At 42.8% G+C, this 22,617-nt stretch overlaps 1 protein-coding gene across 3 annotated transcripts in view; it reads left to right on the top strand.

The window, feature by feature from the left end:
• astn2 (astrotactin 2) overlaps nt 1–22,617 on the top strand; it is a 615,168-nt gene that overhangs the window by 407,646 nt on the left and 184,905 nt on the right. For all 3 annotated transcript variants that reach the window (XM_062959683.1, XM_062959682.1, XM_062959684.1), the window contains exon 11: nt 5,060–5,210. In XM_062959683.1, coding sequence (XP_062815753.1) covers nt 5,060–5,210 — 151 coding nt within the window. The remainder of the gene's footprint in view (nt 1–5,059; nt 5,211–22,617) is intronic.

Below are 22,617 nucleotides of genomic sequence, written 5' to 3' on the forward strand. Positions count from 1 at the left end.
TCGAACTGCCAACCTTCAGGTCAGCAGTTCAGAAGCATAAGGGTTTAACCCATTCTGCAATCGCAATGGGTTAAAGCATATCTATGGTAAAGGCAAACGTTTTCCCCTGACATTGTCTAGTCGTGTCCAACTCTGTGGGTTGATGCTCATCTCCATTTCTAAGCCGAAAAGCCGGCATTGTCCATGGACACCTCCTAGGTTACCTTCCCACCACAGCAGTACCTATTGATCTACTCACATTTCGAACTGCTAGGGTTGGCAGAAGCTGGGGCTAACAGCGGGAGCTCACTCCACTCCCCAGATTTGAAGCTCTGGTCTTCTGGTTAGCAAGTTCAGCAGCTCAGTGGTTTAAGTGTGTGTGTGTGTATGTGTGTGTGTGTACGTGTATATCAGACACAGAGATATATATATATATAACACTATTCTAAAACATATTGCACAAGATTTCCCTAGCCTAAAATGATACATTTTAATATATTGGGTTTATGGTTCCTGTCCCCTTGATCTGGTCATGTAAGTGTTATTTATTGTTATACAGTAGTCTCACTTATCCAACACTCACTTATCCAACGTTCTGGATTATCCAACGCATTTTTGTAGTCAATGTTTTCAATATATCATGATATTTTGGTGCTAAATTCGTAAATACAGTAATTACTACATAGCATTAATGTGTAATGAACTACTTTTTCTGTCAAATTTGTTGTATAACATGTTGTTTTGGTGCTTAATTTGTAAAATCATAAACTATTTTGATGTTTAATAGGCTTTTTCTTAATGCCTCCTTATTATCCAACATTCTGCCGGCCTGTTTATGTTGGATAAGTGAGACTCTACTGTATATGGTAAAGGCAAATGTTTTCCCCTGACATTAAGTCTAGTTGTGTCCAACTCTGTGGGTTGTTGCTCATCTCCATTTCTAAGCCGAAAAGTCAGCATTGTCCATAGACACCTCCTAGGTTACCTTCCCATCGCAGCAGTACCTATTGATCTACTCACATTTCAAACTGCTAGGGTTGGCAGAAGCTAGGGCTAACAGTGGGAGCTCACTCCACTCCCCTGATTCAAAGCTCTGATCTTCTGATTAGCAAGTTCAGCTGCTCAGTGGTTTAACCTGCTGCATCACTGGGGGCTCCGTGTGTGTGTGTGTGTATATGTGTGTGTGTATATCAGACACAGAGAGAGATATGTATAGCACTATTCTAAAACATCCTGTTTTTCAGTATATTTATTTAAGGGGAAATTGCATTGTAGAAGCAATGAAATACAGTATTAACCTTTCCAATGAGATAAGTAGTCGACGTCCTGACTATTGTTTTGTCAAAGCGATTGGGGAGAGTTTTTTCCCTGCGTTTCTTCTTCTTCTGATACGTTACAGGAATTATTATTTTTCCATCAGGGTCTGACAAGAGCAGGCAGCAGTGGAGCAGGTTATGGCTGGATGCCATGCCCAGGGAAGCTGAGAACAAAAGGTAGCTTTGGAAAAAAGAAAACTGGCAGGTCCCTCGGAGCAAAGTCTCCGAGACAGGCTGATGTGCAGGCAGAGGTTGACGTGCACCAAGGAGACATGTCAGGCTGCTTCTCGACTGAGACTTCAGCAGACCTGCCATATTCTATCCACCAGGGATAATCTCAGGAGCTGTTTGTTTTGACTGATTCTGTACAAGTCAAGTTTGTGTCGGATCCTATTGCTGGTGCAGGTTTATTGATTTACAGTATTTATATTATGCCCTCCTTTCTCACAGGGCGAATCACAATGCACATACCTATACATGGCAAACGTTCAATGCCGTTATAGACAGACACAGAGGCAATTTAACATTTTCCAGTTTCCGGCTTCATGAGGGTATGCTCAATTCCGGCTGCTGCTTCATCGTCCACTTGTGACACCGAGTCCTTGATGGAGTACTTCCTCATTCCTTTCCGCACACTGCTGGAAGTTTTTATGGTGTCGTAAATTAGTTAAATTAGCCTCCCCACATAAAGCGGTACCTACATTTCCTACTCGACAGATGCAACTGTCTGTGCATTTAAGTAAATCAGATCTAATTTGCCAAATAGTCACTGTTGAATGTTTTTAGGTTGAATATTTTTATATTGTGGAATGATATTTTAAATTGTAAGTCACTCGGAGCACTCTGGTGGAGAGCGACTAATTAAGAAATAAAGTGAAATGAAGTGAACTGTCTTTCAAGCTGCTTAAGTCAACGGTGAGCTAGGCTATTAATGGTCAGGAGCTTAATCTGACCCAGGTTGGCTTCGAACTCATGACCTCTCAGTCAGTAGTGATTTATTACAGCTGGCTAGTAACCAGCTGCGCCACAGCCCAGCCACATGGTTTAGAACCATGTCATGTATTCTTTTGCCATGCTTATGATGCTTTCAAACTGGTCAATAGCAAAACAACAGATGGTGCCATGGTTAAAATGCTGGACTGGAATTGGTAAGATCCAGGGTCACATACATGCAGAGTATTGGATTGGTTATACTTTTGCTTATCTTTGTCATTGCAATAAAGTGGGTACGATGGGAGTTAGTTGGTCCACCTCAACCTGATTAGAGGAAGAATGGAAGACAAGCCTTAATAAATCATCATCAGTGCCCATAAACCTCTCCAATAATAATAATAATAATAATAATAATAATAATAATAATAATAATAATAATACTAATAATAATAATTTATTATGACACAGCAAACAAGATAGATATGCTGGATTTCATATCACAAAATCACAAGTCGAACACTTCCCAAGTGTCTAGGACTGTGTGATGTATTTTCAGATGATGCGTGCAGATCCCAGCAGGGTGGCCTTTTGAAGTTGGCAGATCGTAATTTTGTCAATGTCTATTGTTTCCAAATGTCGGCTGAGATCTTTTGGCACGGCACCCAGTGTGCCCATCACCACCGGGACCATCTGCACTGGTTTCTGCCAGAGTCTTTGAATTTCAATCTTGAGGTCCTGATAGCGGCTGAGATTTTCCTGTTGTTTTTCGTCAATGTGACTGTCACCTGGGATGGCGACATCAATGATCCAAACCTTTTTCTTTTCCACAACTGTGATGTCTGGTGTGTTGTGTTCCAGAACTTTGTCAGTCTGGATTCGGAAGTCCCACAGTATCTTTGCGTGCTTATTTTCCAAGACTTTTGCAGGTTTGTGATCCCACCAGTTCTTAGCTGCTGGCAGGTGGTACTTGAGGCATAAGTTCCAATGGATCATTTGGGCCACATAGTTGTGCCTCTGTTTGTAGTCTGTCTGTGCAATTTTCTTACAGCAGCTGAGGATATGATCAATGGTTTCGTCAGCTTCCTTGCACAGTCTGCATTTTGGGTCATCAGTTGATTTTTCGATCTTGGCCTGAATTGCCTTTGTTCTGATGTCTTGCTCCTGGGCTGCAAGGATCAGGCCTTCTGTCTCCTTCTTCAGGGTCCCATTCGTGAGCCAGAGCCAGGTCTTCTCCTTATCAGCTTTTCCTTCAATTTTGTCAAGGAACTTTCCATGCAATGTTTTGTTGTGCCAGCTGTCAGCTCTAGTTTGTAGTGTGGCTTTCTTGTACTGGTTTTTTGTCTGCTGTGCTTTGAGGAGTTTATTATTATTATTATTATTATTATTATTATTATTATTATTGTTTCTATCCTGCCACCATCTTCCCAAAGAGACTTGGGGCGGCTAACATGGGGCCAGGCCCAAAACAAAATATGACAGTTAAAACCAATATAGATAAGTAACAACAATATCAACATAACTTTCAGATATGATAAACAAATTAAAAACACAAAATACAAAAAATATAATGTGGAAATGCAGTCTTACAGAATGCTGGGCACAATAGCTTAACAACTAGATGACTGCAAATTTTTGGCTGTTGTTTATAATTTACCCACCCTTGCCCATGCCTTTGTTTAAGTTATCCAGAAGGGTAGATGAGTTGTATCTTTTCAAATATCCTTGTACTGCACCTCTCATTGCCCTTTGCCATTGGCCGTATTGACTCCATTTGATGGGAATTTCAGTCCGACAAAATCTAAGCAGTGTATACATAGACAGTTGAGATGAACCGTTTTAACAACTGGGTGGAAACAAAAAAAGTCCTAAAGACTCCAACGTACTGTATATACTTGAATATAAGCCGAGTTTTTCAGCCCTTTTTTAGGGCTGAAAAAGCCCGCCTCGGCTTATACTCGGGTGAGTCCTGGTTGGCTTATATTTGGGTCGGCTTATACTCAAATATATATGGTACGTTTACTATTTTTCTCTATTATTACTGGTATTATTACATTTGTTATTTTACTCTATTATTATTACATTTATTGGGGTTGTATGTCTTTTGGGCTGTGTTGCCATGTTCCAGAAGTATTCTCTCCTGACGTTTCGCCCGCATCTATGGGAAGCATCCTCATTTATTATTTACTAGCTGTGCCCGGCCACGCGTTGCTCTGGCTAGGACTTTATTTTTCTTTTCTTTTTGTTGTATGAACATAGAGGCGTGGATGAGATGTTGTGCTGTCAATTTTCGAGGTTGTGGGGTGTTTAGTTTAGTTGTTTTGTCCGGTGCCGGGATTCCATTACCCATTTATATATATAATTATTTATTATTTTACTCTAATATTATCATTAATATTACATTTATTTTACTCTATTTTTCGTTATTATTATTATTGTTAACACATTTATTATTCCACTCTGATCTTGTTATTACATTCATTATTTTACTCTGTTATTATTATTATTGAAAGGATGCGTAAACACATTGACACCGAAGAAGATGAGAACAATGATTTAATCAGAGTTGGACAGTCTTATCTTAAATTTGAGCTTTATGTAAATATTCGAAAACATTTAATCTACTGATGCCTGAATTAATGTAATTTTATTGGTATCTATTTTTTATTTCTGAAATTTACCACTCTCGGCTTATACTGGAGTCAATGTTTTCCCAGTTCTTTTGTGGTAAAATTAGGTGCCTCGGCTTTTATTTGGGTTGGCTTATACTTGAGTATATACGGTAATTGCTCTGTATGTTGAGCTGATTTTAACAGCCACTTTCCTTCCCTAAGGGAAGAAGCCATGCTGTCTACCTATTTTGAAACCATCAATGACCTCCTGTCTTCCTTTGGGCCGGTCCGAGACTGTTCGCGCAACAACGGCGGCTGCACCCGCAACTTCAAGTGTGTTTCAGATCGGCAAGTGGACTCCACAGGCTGCGTGGTATGTATATATTCTATGCTCCCAAGGGAAGGGGTCAGATTGTCCTCATAATAAATGCTCCACTTTGCCTAGTGGTTGCTCCTGTGTCAGGTAAAGGTTTCCCCTGACATTAAGTCCAGTCATGTCCGACTATGGGTTGGTGCTCATCTCTGTTTCTAAGCCGAAGAGCCGGCGTTGTTCGTAGACACCTCCTAGCTCATGTTGCCATAAGCATGACTGCATAGAGCACCATTAATTTCCCGCCTGAGCGGTACCTATAGATCTGTTTACATTTGCATGTTTTTGAACTAGGTTGGCACAAGCTGGAGCTAACAGCAGGAGCTCACTCTGCTCCGCTGATTTGAACCATCAACCTTTCAGTCAGCAAGTTCAGCAGCTCAGTGGTTTAACTCACTGTGCCGCCAGCGTCTCCTGTGTCAATGGAGTTGCAAATCATAAAAGGCTCTCCAAGGTGCTGAACTCTATTGATGGAATTAAGTTCAGCACCTTGGAGAGCATCTCTCATAGCTGAATTAAAACATAGAGTGGATTAAAACCACTTCTCATTTGAGTCTTGGGTAGTGTCTTGTTCTATGTATTTACAGGTGTCTTATGAAAGACATACAGATGATCAAGATAGTTCAGAACTTCAGATATTATTATTATTATTATTATTATTATTATTATTATTATTATTAATAATAATAATAATAATAATAATAATATAACCTTAAGATATACTGCTGGCATCATAAACTGGACACAGATGGAACTGGACAATTTGGACAGAAAAACAAGAAAACTCATGACCATTATTCACTGCACCCTCGCAGTGATGTTGACCGGCTATATCTGCCTAGAAGATCAGGGGGCAGAGGACTCTTACAAGTAAAGCAAGCAGTCAAAGAAGAAGGACATGCCCTGGCAGAATATGTAAAGCAAAGTGAAGTACCTGCTTTGATTGAAGTCAAAAATCAGAAACTCCTCAAAGCACAGCAGACAGAAAAACAGTACAAGAAAACCGCACTACAAACTAGAGCTGACAGCTGGCACAACAAAACATTGCATGGGAAGTTCCTTGACAAAATTGAAGGAAAAGCTGATAAGGAGAAGACCTGGCTCTGGCTCACGAATGGGACCCTGAAGAAGGAGACAGAAGGCCTGATCCTGTTTTAATTTTCCTGGTTTGAAAGTGTTATTTCCTGTTTTACTGTGTGGAACTTACTTTGAAAGTAGTTGTTATAGTCTAGAAACTTTGTTTTTGTGGCTGCCACAAACTATTTTGCATGGCAGGAGGTTGGATAGATTGCCCATGTGTCGCTTCCATTATTCTATGGTTATAGAGGCTCAACCAATTCAACATATTCATTGACAAAGTAGAGTAGTGGTTCCCAACCTGTGGTCCACAGACCACCAGTGGTCCCCAAGAACTAAAATATGGTCCACAACCTCATAGTTGCAACAAGAGTGACAGGTCTCATGAAATCCTCTCATAGTGCCAAGGCAACGGGGATGTTGGGAGGGGAGAGGATAACTACCCATGAAAGTTGTGACAACAACAACAACAACAACAATAATAATAATAACAATAACAACAGGAAAAACTCAGCCGCTATCAGGACCTCAAGATTGAACTTCAAAGACTCTGGCAGAAACCAGTGCAGGTGGTCCCGGTGGTGATGGGCACACTGGGTGCCGTGCCAAAAGATCTCAGCCGGCATTTGGAAACAATAGACATTGACAAAATTACGATCTGTCAACTGCAAAAAGCCACCCTACTGGGATCTGCACGCATCATCCGAAAATACGTCACACAGTCCTAAACGCTTAGGAAGTGTTCGACTTGTGATTTTGTGATATGAAATCCAGCATATCTATCTTGTTTGCTGTGTCATAATAATAATAATAATAATAATAATAATAATAATAATAATAATAATAATAATACATTTTTATACCCCGCCTCCATCTCCCCGAAGGGACTCGGGATGGCTTACATGGGGCCAAGCCCGGATAAAACAGCAAACCAAAACAAAATAACATCATAAAATACAGACACAAAAATTTAAATTAACATTCTAAACATGATAAAAAATAAAATGGTAATCATAATAAAACATGGGTTTGGCACCCAAGTAGAGGGTAAAGTACAATGATTAATTAATTAAGTTAATTAAGTGCTACCGTCTATAGGAAAGCAACTTGAGCCTCCTGACTGCTGCTTCTCCTCCTTGACGATAGATCTGATTCATGGGGACCCAACTGAAGTTGACATGTTAAGGGGTTGGACTGGATAGCTCTTGGGGTTTCTTCCAGGATTCTGTCATTCTAGACTGTCACACTTCTTTAAAAAAGAGAATTAGCTTTCTCGGCGTGTCAGCACCTGCAAGATGTCGGCTGCAGCTTGTCTGAAAAAGGGATTAAAAACATCTTGCATGCATGTGCACAAACTCTCTCTTGCGCACACTCTTTCTCACACACACATGCACGCAGTGTCAGGTGTTTCAGTTTGCCATCTGGTCAATTTTATACCTGCCTAGCTGTTTTGTTACTTTGCCACCTGGCTATTTATTTTTAAACCGCGCTTTGGTGCTAGACAAAAGACATTCGCATTTGCACATAAAAATACTGTGACCAGATTTGTGGTAGAGGTAGACAGGAAACTTCATTTTAGTCTAATGCCTGCAAGTAGGTTCAAAAACCAGCAGCCTACAGGATGATGATGATTATGATGATGATAATAATAACAATAATAATAACAATAATAGTAATAGTGAAGAACCTGCTTTGATTGAAGTCAAAAATCAGAAACTCCTCAAAGCACAGCAGACAAAAAAATCAGTACAAGAAAACCACACTACAAACTAGAGCTGACAGCTGGCACCACAAAACATTGCATGGAAAGTTCCTTGACAAAATTGAAGGAAAAGATGACAAGGAGAAGACCTAGCTCTGGCTCACGAATGGGACCCTGAAGAAGGAGACAGAAGGCCTGATCCTTGCAGCCCAGGAGCAAGCCATCAGAACAAATGCTATTAAGGCCAAGATCCAAAAATCAGCTGATGACCCAAAATTCAGACTGTGCAAGGAAGCTGACGAAATCATTGATCATATCCTCAGCTGCTGTAAGAAAATCGCACAGACAGACTACAAACAGAGGCACAACTATGTGGCCCAAATGATCCATTGGAACTTATGCCTCAAGTACCACCTCCCAGCAGGAAAGAACTGGTGGGATCACAAACCTGCAAAAGTATTGGAAAATGAGCACGCAAAGATACTGTGGGACTTCTGAATCCAGACTGACAAAGTTCTGGAACACAACACACCAGACATCACAGTTGTGGAAAAGAAAAAGGTTTGGATCATTGATGTCGCCATCCCAGGTGACAGTCGCATTGACGAAAAACAACAGGAAAAACTCAGCCGCTCTCAGGACCTCAAGATTGAACTTCAAAGACTCTGGCAGAAACCAGTGCAGGTGGTCCCGGTGGTGATGGGCACACTGGGTGCCGTGCCAAAAGATCTCAGCCGGCATTTGGAAACAATAGACATTGACGAAATTACGATCTGCCAACGGCAAAAGGCCACCCAACTGGGATCTGCACGCATCATCTGAAAATACATCACACAGTCCTAGACACTTGGGAAGTGTTCGACTTGTGATTTTGTGATACGAAATCCAGCATATCTATCTTGTTTGCTGTGTCATAATAAAATAATAATAATAATAATAATAATAATAATAATAATAATAATAATAATAATAATAATAATTTATTTATAACCTGCTTCTATCTCCCCAAGAGGATTCAGAGAGGTTCTCATGAGAACAATAAAATAACATTCATAAAATACATAGCGAGCATCAGGACTAAACAGTGGGACTATTAAAGAATTACTGGATGTAGTTGATCTACTATTCCCACCATCCCCATTAACCATTTTCACTCTAACCGCCACCATGTCAGACAACACAGAGGAGCCATTGAAATCCACAAGCATGTGGACAATTTCAACAGAAAGGAGGAAACCATGAAAATGAACACAATCTGACTACCAGTATTTTAAAAAAATTCTCAAATCAGGACAGATAAAGAACAATACTCAGAAAATGGGAATTCCGGACAGGAAACTATCAGGGCCAGCTAACACCTCCCAAAAAAGGATTCCCCAGGCAGGCTTTGAAGATGCAAGGCTATTCAATGCTAATCAAGCTTGCAAAATGCAACATTCACACTTGCCTCAAGCAGACAAGAGTTATTTTCCCCAGCCTGGACATTCCACAGATATATAAGCCCCACTTGCCTAGTTTCCAACAGACCTCACAACCTCTGAGGATGCCCGCCATAGATGTGGGTGAAATGTCAGGAGAGAATGCTTCTGGAACATGGCCATACAGCCCGGGAAACTTACTGCAATCCAGTGATTCTAGCCATGAAAGCCTTTGACAACAAACCGTATTATGTTAGTTTTGCCTTTATTTGTCTTGATTGGATTTTGATTACTGTAAATAATAATAATAATAATAATAATAATGATGATGATGATGATGATGATGATGATGATGATGATGATGACTGTGTGATGTATTTTGGGATGAATAATAATAATAATAATCCTAAACTCTTGGGAAGTGTTCAACTTGTGATTTTGTGATACGAAATCCAGCATATCTATCTTGTTTGCTGTGTCATACAACAACAACAACAACAACAACAACACATCACACAGTCCTAAACGCTTGGGAAATGTTCGACTTGTGAGTTTGTGATACGAAATCCGGCATATATATCTCGTTTGCTGTGTCATACTATGTCTTTGTGTCAATAATAATAATAGTAATAATTTTATTTATATTACATCCTATCTCCCTGGATAGTTACTATCTAAGTAACTAAAGGGCTTTGAAGTATATTAGGCTTTTTTCACCTCTGTTTACTGTTTACTCTGTTCTCCCTAAAGAAATTTTACTTAGTCACCTATTACAACATAAATAAAATCCGGTTGCATGTTACAGAATCAGAACATTAAAGCAAGTTGTGGAGAGAAGGAGAACTTAACGTAATTGAACAAATCTGAGGCCATTTGAGCCTGTCCAATTCCTTTAAAGCTAACATATATTTGGGAAGTTTTTACGATCCTCAGTGTAATGTGTGCAAAACCTGGCATATCGACTCAAGATAGATCGCCCGCGATTATCCCAAAAAAAATTATTGGCTGAGTCGGCTATTGATTTTCTAATAATTTCCAGCCCTCCCTCGGCTTCATGTCACTCGAGAGGCAGATCGCAAATTGAACTGCGGCTGAATTGCTGCAGGATCGATTAAAACTCATGGTAATTATTGCTTTTCTGTGGCTCGAGGAAGACTGATCAATGTTAGCTATGACTGGCAGGAGTCTCAGGAAATAGGCGTAAAAGGCGTTCCCTTCTGCATTGACTTTGAAAGGCATGTATCTGCGAGGGTTGAATGAAAAGAAATGCCTCCACCTTCGTAACTCCTCAAAAAATGGCAGTCCTGGCTTGTTCAGTAGACAATTCTATTTGGTGGGAAGCCTTAGCATTGAATGGTTGTTTTGTTAAAGCGCGAGGTATGGAACCCTGTGCAGAGGGGGAAGCCTTAGCATTGAACGGTTGTGTTGTTAAAGTGTGAAGTATGGAACCCTGTGCAGACGGGGAAGCCTTAGCATTGAACGGTTGTGTTGTTAAAGTGCGAAGTCGGTCAATGCAACATAAGCAACGTGCAGTCACTGAATTCTTGACAGCAGAAGGTGTCACCCCAAAGGAGATTCATCAGAGAATGCAAGCTGTTTATGGTGATTGTGTTGATGTGAGTCCTGTGCGTTGTTGGGTGAGTCAGTTTAAAGATGTTGAGTTGGGAACATCTGACTTGTGTGACAAACAAAGAGTTGGACATCCTGTGACAGCAACCACCGAGTTTCACAAGCAAAAGTTTGACAGATTGATTCAGGACGATCATCGTATCACTCAGAGAAAAATTTCAAGCATAATCGGCATTTCACAGGAATGTGTGGGTCACATTATTGCCTTGCTTAGCTATCAGAAGATCTGTGGGACTGTGAGACGCCGGTCGCGGAAACAGAGTGTTGACTTCTTCCATGACAGTTTCAGAAAACTAGTTCATTGTTGGCAGAAATGTATCCAATTGTCTGGTGATTATGTGGAAAAGTGAACAGTGGTAGTTAAAGAGCACATTCTAAGGATTATTTCTGTGTTTGATTTATTAAAATATTCCCATCCAAACCGAAGTAACGAAGGTGGAGGCACTGCTTTTCATTCAACCCTCCTAGGATATTCTGTGGCTGAGATTTGTGACTTGCCCAAGGCACTTTCCATGGCTCAATCGGGAAGCAAATCCTGGTCTCCACAGTCATAGTTCAACATCTAAACCATTATATCATGGTAGATTCCAGCTATCAAAGTGTGTGCATATGTCTGGTGTGTATGTTATTATGTGATTGTATAGTCTAAGTACCAGAGATCCATAGTGGGATTTGCAGTACTTTCAATTGCTACAGCTCCCACACACCACTGCAACGCCCACCTGTGACAGAACTGGACCAAACTTGGCAGACAGAATCCACATGACCCACTCTACACCCTGGTGCAGATTGGGGGAGGACATACCTAGGATGATGGGACTTGTAGTACCTTCACTCACTTCCAGAGACCACTGCGACTCCCACCAGTGACGAATCAGTACCAAACTTGGCACACAGAGCCCCCATGACCCACTCTACCTCTTGGTGCGGTTTGGAAGAGTTTGGACCATGGATGATGGGACTTGCAATATCTTCACTTGCTTCCAGAGAGCACTGCAACCCCCATCCCATGGGGATGGACCGTGGATGATGGGACTTGCATATGAGAGCTGTAGTTCACCTGTACTCACTGAACCCAGCTGACTTTGGATCTAGACTACACTTCTCAAATAACCATGGATGATGGGACTTGCAATATCTTCACTTGCTGCCTGAGAGCTCTGCAACCCCCATCTCATGATGATTGAACCGTGGACGATGGGACTTGCATATGGGAGCTGTAGTTCACCTGCACCCACTGAACCCAGGTGACGTTGGATCTAGACTACACTTCTCAAATAACCATGGATGATGGGACTTGCAATATCTTCACTTGCTGCCTGAGAGCTCTGCAACCCCCATCTCATGATGATTGAACCGTGGACGATGGGACTTGCATATGGGAGCTGTAGTTCACCTGCACCCACTGAACCCAGGTGACGTTGGATCTAGACTACACTTCTCAAATAACCATGGATGATGGGACTAGCAATATCTTCACTTGCTTCCTGAGAGCACTGCAACCCCCATCCCATGGGGATGGACCGTGGACGATGGGACTTGCATATAGGAGCTGTAGTTCACCCACACCCACTGAACCCAGCTGACGTTGGATCTAGACTACACTTCTCAAATAACCATGGATGATGGGACTTGCGACATCTTCACTTACTTCCAGAGAGCACTGCAACTCCCATCCCATGGGGATGGACTGTGGACGATGGGACTTGCATATGGGAGCTGTAGTTCACCTGCACCCACTGAACTGAGGTGACGTTGGATCTAGACTACACTTTTCAAATAACCCGGGTACTGCCGGATCCCAAAATTAGTAATCTATATTAAAAAGCACCAGTGCCACCCCATAGACAGAACATGGATGTTTTCACATGTTTTTCTTCTCGTTGATGGCATTTTTGGCAGCCTCGGAAGCCTCCCAAAGCTTCTACAGGAGGAAATTGCTGAAATTATCTGCTCCTGTTTTTCACCGATCCCTGAAGAGCCACAGGCAGTCAATGTATAGTCGATATGGACCAATGGTGACTTGTTCAAAAGCAGCTTCATAAATTATTTCCAGGTAGTAAAGTGCGACGCAGAGTTAAATGACTCTAATGTGAGTCAGGGAACATCTAAAGGACAACACATCGGCTTCCCTTTTAGTCCAATTTGGCTTGCTGGAAAACACAGAAGCAATCACAAGCCGTGCAAAATGTGTTCTATCCGATGGCCAGAAACCCGGTGATGATACTCAATGAAAAACGAGACTTTGAAGGCAAGATTAAAGGAGGCAAAACCAGAAACCATTTGCTTCCCAAAAAAACGAACATGCTTATTTCCACCATCTTCAGGCAGCGAACCAACTAAAAAGAGAGAAAAAGAGAAAAATTCTAATCCAAACGAAACAAAAAAATTATAATAAAACACATTAAGAATAAGATCAAGGTGATGGGAGCCCATCAGAAATGGCTCATTACGGATGCCATTTTGCAAACGCCGAAAGGAAAAAAGCGAGTTAAATTGTCTAAAAGGTTCTTCCTTTCTGTATTATTATCATGCAACGTTCCTTTCTTCATTGTTATTATTACACTTGAAAAGGAATATTAATAGGGTGCTTCTGCGGAGAGCAAATTGCTGCCTTTTTTTTTCTTCTGTAAATGGCGTCCTCCAAATATTAGGAACTGCTTTGCTGGCAACATTTAATGAAACGGCAGCATCACAGAAAAACAACAACACCTGGTGCAGGGGAAGGGGGCAAGTAGGGAGGCATGAAAGCAGAAACAAAGTGAATTTTCCAGGCTGCATGGTCATGTTCCAGAAGCATTCTCTCCCAACATTTCGTCACATCCGTGGCAGGCATCCTCGGAGGTTGTGAGGTCTGTTGGAAACTAGGCAAGTGGGGTTTATATATCTGTGAAATGTACAGGATGGGAGAAAGGACCCTTGTCTGCTTGAGGCAAGTGTGAATGTTGCCATTGGCTAGCTTGATTAGCACTGAACGGCCTTGAAGCTTCAAAGCCTGGCTGCTTCCTGCTTAAAGGTAAAGGTTTCCCCTGACGTTAAGTCCAGTTGTGTCCGACTGGGGATTGGTGCTCATCTCCATTTCTAAGCCGAAGAGCCAGCGTTGTCTGTAGATACCTCCAAGGTTATGTGGCCGGCATGATTGCATGGAACGCCGTTACCTTCCCGCCGGAGCGGTACCTATTGATCTACTCACATTTGCATGTTTTCGAACTGCTAGGTTGGCAGAAGCTGGAGCTAACAGCGGGCGCTCACTCCGCTCCCCAGATTTGAACCTGGGACCTTTCGGTTTGTAAGTTCAGCAGCTCAGCGCTTTAACTGAGCCACCGGAGGCTCCTAATAATAATAATAATAATAATAATAATAATAATAATAATAATAATAATGGCATCATAAACTGGACACAGATGGAAATGGACAATTTGGAGAGAAAAACAAGAAAACTCATGACCATTCATCATTCACTGCACCCTCGCAGTGATGTTGACCGGCTATATCTGTCTAGAAGATCAGGGGGCAGAGGACTCTTGCAAGTAAAACAAGCCGTCAAAGAAGAAGAACACGCCCTGGCAGAAGATGTAAAGCAAAGTGAAGAACCTGCTTTGATTGAAGTCAAAAATCAGAAACTCCTCAAAGCACAGCAGACAAAAAACCAGTACAAGAAAGCCACACTACAAACTAGAGCTGACAGCTGGCACAACAAAACACTGCATGGAAAGTTCCTTGACAAAATTGAAGGAAAAGCTGATAAGGAGAAGACCTGGCTCTGGCTCACGAATGGGACCCTGAAGAAGGAGACAGAAGGCCTGATCCTTGCAGCCCAGGAGCAAGACATCAGGACAAAGGCAATTCAGGCCAAGATCGAAAAATCAACTGATGACCCAAAATGCAGACTGTGCAAGGAAGCTGACGAAACCATTGATCATATCCTCAGCTGCTGTAAGAAAATCACACAGACAGACTACAAACAGAGGCACAACTATGTGGCCTAGATGATTCATTGGAACTTATGCCTCAAGTACCACCTCCCAGCAGTAAAGAACTGGTGGGATCACAAACCTGCAACAGTATTGGAGAATGAGAACGCAAAGATACTGTGGGACTTCCGAATCCAGACTGACAAAGTTCTGGAACACAACACACCAGACATCACAGTTGTGGAAAAGAAAAAGGTTTGGATCATTGATGTTGCCATCCCAGGTGACAATCGCATTGACGAAAAACAACAGGAAAAACTCAGGACCTCAAGTTTGAACTTCAAAGACTCTGGCAGAAACCAGTGCAGGTGGTCCCGGTGGTGATCGGCACACTGGGTGCTGTGCCAAAAGATCTCAGCCGGCATTTGGAAACAATAGACATTGACAAAATGACGATCTGCCAGCTGCAAAAGGCCACCCTGCTGGGATCTGCGTCCATCATCCGAAAATACATCACACAGTCCTAGACACTTGGGAAGTGTTCGACTTGTGATTTTGTGAAACGAAATCCAGCATATCTATCTTGTTTGCTGTGTCATACAATATTATTATTATTATTATTATTATTATTATTATTATTATTATTATTATTATTATTATTATTATTTATATACCGCTCTATCTCCTTGAGAGGATTCAGGGCAGTTTCCAACATGTTTATAAAATAGTCAGTTGTCAAAAAGACATACAACAATATGACACAACAGACATAATAAGCAAACAAGGCAAAAACAGGCAAAAACAACTCACTTGAAATGGACGTAGTTACAGTCCATTGTTGGGAGATGGGAGTTGGCACTGATTCCCCTACTTGCATCATATGGAGAGGACTCTTGTCTGTTGAAAAACTCTTGCCTGTTGGGGGCAAGTGTGAATGTTGCAATTGGCCAGCTTGATTAGCATTGAATGGCCTTGTATCTTCCAAGCCTGGCTGCTTCCTGCCCGGGGGAATCCTTTGTTGGGAGGTGTTAGCTGGACCTGATGGTTTCCTGTCTAGAATTCCCCTGTTTTCTGAGTGTTGTTCTTTGTTTACTGGCTATTTACAATATACAATACTAGCTGTGCCCGGCCACACGTTGCTGTGGCAAAGTGGTGGTGGTATTGGTTAAAAATTGTTGTGTAATTTTTATTTGACGTTATTTGTATTTTTTAAATTAATTTTATTGTAAGTTACCTTTTTATTTATTATATTTTATTATTTTCTTGTATTATTTTTAATTATTTTCTGTTATTATAGTATTTTATTGTCTTAATTTTTAGTGTTTTAAATTATTTTTTTTAGTGTTTTTTATTATTTTTATTGGGTTGCTAGGAGACCAAGTTGGAGGAGCTTAGCCTTCTAACTGGCAGCAATTGAATAAAAGCAATTATTCCTCTCTCTCTAATTAGGACTTTATTTTTCTTTTCTTTTTGTTGTATCAACCTAGAGCTGTGGATGATGGGTTGTGTTGTCAAATTTCGAGGTTGGGGGGCCTGTAGTTTTGTTGTTTTGTGGGTCGCCGTGATGCCATCACTCTTTTATATATATAGATTTACAATTTAGAAGGCTATTCAGTGCAGCCAGGTGTTGAAGCTGCAAGACCATTCAATGCTAATCAAGCTGGCCAGTTGCAACATTCAGACAGACAAGAGTTATTTCTCCCACCCTGGACATTATTCCACGGATATATAAACCTCCCTTGCCTAGTTTTCAACAGACCTCGCAACCTCTGAGGATGCCTGCCATAGATGTGGGCGAAACGTCAGGAGAGAATGCTTCTGGGAGAAATGGCCAGACAGCCTGGAAAATTCACAGCAACCCAACAAAAAAGATATGTTTAAAAACATCCGCAAAAGGAGCATGAGGTGAGTGGAGAGAAGCAGCCCAGAGTGCTGTGGGAAGGAGAGCAAAAAAATATATATTTCGTTTTTGGAATGGGGAAACAGTAAGCGTAAAATGGAAAAACGGGAAAGAGAGAAATGAGGAGTGGCTTCGTTTTTTTGTCCCCGCAGTCAGCAAAACGATCCATCAATGTGCACCGGGAAGAAATGTGCTGAGTAAGAAGGTGCTATTTCTAACATGCCCACTTTTCACAGCAGAGCTGCTGCTTTCGAAGGACATTTGTCAAGGTCGTCGTGGGAAGCAGATGATCAGAGGCTCCAAAACCAACATGTAGTAGACTCTCAGTTAACCGGCACCTCTGGAGATTAGTGGACGCCAGATAAATTTCACTTCTGGTGCCTGAGAGTTACTATTAAACAATAGACCAAATACTATTCTCCGTACTATACCATACACTTCGTATTGGCGGGAGATTCATATTGAAATGCAGTAATGAAAAGCAAATTTAACTTGGCGGCGCAGCGGGTTAAGCCACTGAGCTGTGGAACTTGCTGACCGAAAGGTTGCCAATTCGAAATGGCAGAGAGGTGAGCTCCGATTGTTAGGATGACTATCCATTAGGAATGCTTGGATTGTAGAGTTGTGCACAGAATTCGTTCCTACCATTTCTTTCGTGTCTTCCGTTTCTTCGGGAGCATGAAAGGAGAAGCCCCCTCCCCGTAAAAAAATCTGCTCAACACAAAAGCTTGTGCCTGCAGCTGAGCGCCTCTTGCCTTGGAAAGAGAGTGCCTGCAGCTGAGCGCCTCTTGCCTTGGAAAGAGAGTGCCTGCAGCTGAGCGCCTCTTGCCTTGGAAAGAGAGTGCCTGCAGCTGAGCGCCTCTTGCCTTGGAAAGAGAGTGCCTGCAGCTGAGCGCCTCTTGCCTTGGAAAGAGAGTGCCTGCAGCTGAGCGCCTCTTGTCTTGGAAAGAGAGTGCCTGCAGCTGAGCGCCTCTTGTCTTGGAAAGAGAGTGCCTGCAGCTGAGCGCCTCTTGCCTTGGAAAGAGAGTGCCTGCAGCTGAGCGCCTCTTGTCTTGGAAAGAGAGTGCCTGCAGCTGAGCGCCTCTTGCCTTGGAAAGAGAGTGCCTGCAGCTGAGTGCCTCCTGCCTTGGAAAGAAAGTGCCTGTAGCTGAGCGCCTTTTGCCTTGGAAAGAGAGTGCCTGCAGCTGAGCACCTCTTGCCTTGGAAAGAGAGTGCCTGCAGCTGAGCGCCTCTTGTCTTGGAAAGAGAGTGCCTGCAGCTGAGCGCCTCTTGCCTTGGAAAGAGAGTGCCTGCAGCTGAGCGCCTCTTGTCTTGGAAAGAGAGTGCCTGCAGCTGAGCGCCTCTTGTCTTGGAAAGAGAGTGCCTGCAGCTGAGCGCCTCTTGCCTTGGAAAGAGAGTGCCTGCAGCTGAGCGCCTCTTGTCTTGGAAAGAGAGTGCCTGCAGCTGAGCGCCTCTTGCCTTGGAAAGAGAGTGCCTGCAGCTGAGTGCCTCCTGCCTTGGAAAGAAAGTGCCTGTAGCTGAGCGCCTTTTGCCTTGGAAAGAGAGTGCCTGCAGCTGAGCACCTCTTGCCTTGGAAAGAGAGTGCCTGCAGCTGAGCGCCTCTTGTCTTGGAAAGAGAGTGCCTGCAGCTGAGCGCCTCTTGCCTTGGAAAGAGAGTGCCTGCAGCTGAGTGCCTCCTGCCTTGGAAAGAAAGTGCCTGTAGCTGAGCGCCTTTTGCCTTGGAAAGAGAGTACCTGCAGCTGAGCGCCTCTTGCCTTGGAAAGAGAGTGCCTGCAGCTGAGCGCCTCTTGCCTTGGAAAGAGAGTGCCTGCAGCTGAGCGCCTCTTGCCTTGGAAAGAGAGTGCCTGCAGCTGAGCGCCTCTTGCCTTGGAAAGAGAGTGCCTGTAGCTGAGCGCCTTTTGCCTTGGAAAGAGAGTACCTGCAGCTGAGCGCCTCTTGCCTTGGAAAGAGAGTGCCTGCAGCTGAGCGCCTCTTGCCTTGGAAAGAGAGTGCCTGCAGCTGAGCGCCTCTTGCCTTGGAAAGAAAGTGTCTGCAGCTGAGCGCCTCTTGCCTTGGAAAGAGAGTACCTGCAGCTGAGCGCCTCTTGCCTTGGAAAGAGAGTGCCTGCAGCTGAGCGCCTCTTGCCTTGGAAGGAGAGTGCCTGCAGCTGAGCGCCTCTTGCCTTGGAAAGAGAGTGCCTGCAGCTGAGCGCCTCTTGCCTTGGAAAGGGAGTGCCTGCATCTGAGCGCCTCTTGTCTTGGAAAGAGAGTTCCTGCAGCTGATCGCCTCTTGCCTTGGAAAGAAAGTTCCTGCAGCTGAGCGCCCTTGCCTTGGAAAGAGAGTGCCTGCAGCTGAGCACCTCTTGCCTTGGAAAGAAAGTTCCTGCAGCTGAGCGCCCTTGCCTTGGAAAGAGAGTGCCTGCAGCTGAGCACCTCTTGCCTTGGAAAGAGAGTGCCTGCAGCTGAGTACCTCTTGCCTTGGAAAGAGAGTGCCTGCAGCTGAGCGCCTCTTGCTTTAGCACTATATCTCCCAAACCAAACTCCGGCCAACAGAACTAAGGCAATGTCTTCAGTTTTCTGAATGGCAAGTGACCTGATGCCAGTATTGTTACCACTGGATCTCAGTACAATCCATGCCCAAGTTGCTATTCAAAAAGGAAGAACTTCAGTTGGCTTAATCTTTGGCGTTGAAACTTAAGGTGAAAGGGATGAAAATATGGCGGCATGTAATGAGACCAGGATTTGCTACAGATTGATAACCAAAGGATTGGAAAGTCACACCAAAGATGAGACAATGTATAGGAGAGACGTTACACATGAACACTTTCAAGGTGAGGGATCTTGTTACTGGTTCTCAGGCTTGGAAGAAAAGAGCAGGTGCCAGCGTTTCTGCAAGAAGGACTCCTGAAACGGACTCAAGGCCCACCATAATATATTTATTGGTTAAATAAACCTGTATCGTCATGATTAACTTAATATCTGCAAACTATTTCTCACTTCCAAGTGCTGGGTCTTTAATTGCAAGTACTTAATCATCCCCGCTCCAGGTATTCGGTGCCAAAAAGGCTTTGGGGATCTTGCCAAATGGCAAGGGCTCCGCAAAGAAGGTGGGATAAGTCAGCAGTAAATGTCCCCAACAGGTTACAGGTTGTGGTTTCAAAGCAGAGGTGGGCTGGAGGTTAAAAAAAAAATCAGCTTCCTTTACCAAAGTGTGATATGCCAATTTTCAGCCCCATCTCCAACAACTATCAGACACAGAAGGTATTGATGAAACATGTCTGCATAACGTTCTGGAGATGACCTTTCTGGGGGCCATAGCTTTTACTAACATTTTGGAGATCCCCATCATTTTGTTGTTGTTGTTGACGTTGTGGAATGATGAAGCCCTTAAGATGGATTGGGTCTGAGAATGTGTGACTGTCATGCCTCCGCAAAATTTCTCTGTCAGTTCCTGGGAGGTGTAGGACACAAAGATAGGCTCACACACTTGGAGCTATGGAAAACTTTATTGAATCCGCCTTGCCAAGATGACCGCAAAGCTTCTACTGCCCCTCTTCCCCTCTTTCCCTGGTATATTAAGTTGTTGCTCCCCTCCTCCCCTCACGTCTCTTCTTCTCCATTCACACCTCCCCTTCCATTGTCCTTTCCCACTTTTGAAGACCAGACCAAGTCATAAATCAGCCTTCCCAACCAAATGGTCTTCCTTATCCAGCTTGTTCTGGTCAGGTGTGAAAAAGGGCAGCTTGGAGAATGCTGATCTTTTTTGCATCCTGACATTCTCACTATTTACTCCTGCTAAGCCCTCATTTAGCTGGAGGGGATTAGTATTTTATGTATAGTTCGTGGGGTAATCTAGATCAGTGGATCTCAACCTGTGGGTCTCCAGACGTTTTGGCCTTCAACTCTATAAAAGGAATGGGATTTCTGGGAGTTGTAGGCCAAAACACCTGAGGACCCACTGGTCTAGATAGCCTCTTCCTCCTTGTATTTGAAACCTCACTCGCCCTGTCACTTTAAGACTCCTCTCAAGTGTGGAACCTTAGCCAAGACTTTTCTACCTCCTTGGGGAGTCAGGCATTGTAGTATTGGAAGGTGAAGAGTAAGGAAGGTGGAAGAACCACACAATGGAACATCACATCACGTGGAAGCCACACAAGTATATAAAAGTAAAGACACAAAGTAAAGCCATGTCGGAAATATAACCTGATTAATTGAAGCTAATTGGAGCCCCGGTGGCGCAGTGTGTTAAAGCACTGAGCTGCTGAACTTACAGACCGAAAGGTCGCAGGTTCAAATCCCAGAAGAGGAGTAAGTGCCCGCTGTTAGCTCTAGCTTCTGCCAACTTAGCAGTTCAAAAACATGCAAATGTGAGTAGATCAATAGGTACCTTCTCTGGCGAGAAGGTAACGGCATTCCATGCAGTTATGCCGGCTACATGACCTAGGACAGTGATGGCCAACCTATGGCACATGTGTCAGCACTGACACGCCTAGCCATTTTTGCTGACACGCTGCCGCATGCAGTTTGATTGGATGACTAATGTCTTTTGTGGCCAAATTTGGTGTGGCCAAATATATATATAAATGAAATGTGCATAATTCCCATGGAGTAAACAACAAAACCACTGGACCAAATCACACCAAATTTGGCCACAAAAGACATTAGTCATCCATATGAGAGTGATGGCATCAGGGCAGCGGACAAAACAACAAAACTACAGGCCCCCCAACCTCAAAATTTGACAACACAACCCATCATCCACGGCTCTAGGTTGATACAACAAAATAAAAGAAAAATAAAGTCCTAATTAGAGGGAGAGGAATAATTGTTTTTATCCAATTGCTGCCAGTTACAAGGCTAAGTTCCGCCCACTTGGTCTCCTAGCAACCCACTCATCCCAGGGGAGAGGCACAAGAGTTTGGAGAAACCCCTAAGGGCCATCCAGCCCAACCCTTTCTACTATGCAGCAGGACACAATCCAAGCATTCACAACACATGGACAACGTATAAATACTATACAATACGACACAGGGACATAGACCCCCTCTACCCTCACCACTTTCGCACTACACAAACAACCAAATGCATACTAAACATAAAGACAACCATACAGCAGACATTCAATACCACCACTACCTCAACAATTTCTCACCAACACCACCAGACAACACCACAGCAACGTGTGGCTGGGCATATTATTATTCTATTATTATTATAGTATATTATTATATTATTACTATTATATTATTATTATATTATTCATTATTCATTATTACATTGAAACTACAACCAAGAGAAATCAGCGTGGAAACTGCAAGAGGCACCATAGATTGTTGTACATGGAAATAATGGTAGTAAATAGTTTTTGATTTATTAAATACAGTTATATATTACAATTACATATTTTTGTTATTTAAACGATATATATTGTGAAATTATGGTCTGTTTTTTCTCGAAGTGACACACTACCCAAGTCATGCTAGATTTTTTGGTGAATTTTGACACACCAAGTGGAAAAGGTTGCCCATCATTGACCTAGGAGGTGTCTACGGACAACACTGGCTCTTCGGCTTAGAAATGGAGATGAGCACCAACCCTCAGAGTCAGACACGATTGGACTTAACGTCAGGGGAAACCTTTGTCTTTACCTTTAATTGAAGCTATATTAAAGTAACATCCAGTCAGAACTGTGGTTGTGCTGCAAGGACTTTGCCTCTCTTCACAAAGACTGGCTCTAAAATTCTGGACGAAAGGAAGTTTGAGATCTGTTATTTAATACATTATTGTTTTAA

This window comes from Anolis carolinensis, unplaced genomic scaffold (genome assembly GCF_035594765.1).
Source record: "Anolis carolinensis isolate JA03-04 unplaced genomic scaffold, rAnoCar3.1.pri scaffold_7, whole genome shotgun sequence".
Classification (NCBI taxonomy): domain Eukaryota; kingdom Metazoa; phylum Chordata; class Lepidosauria; order Squamata; family Dactyloidae; genus Anolis; species Anolis carolinensis.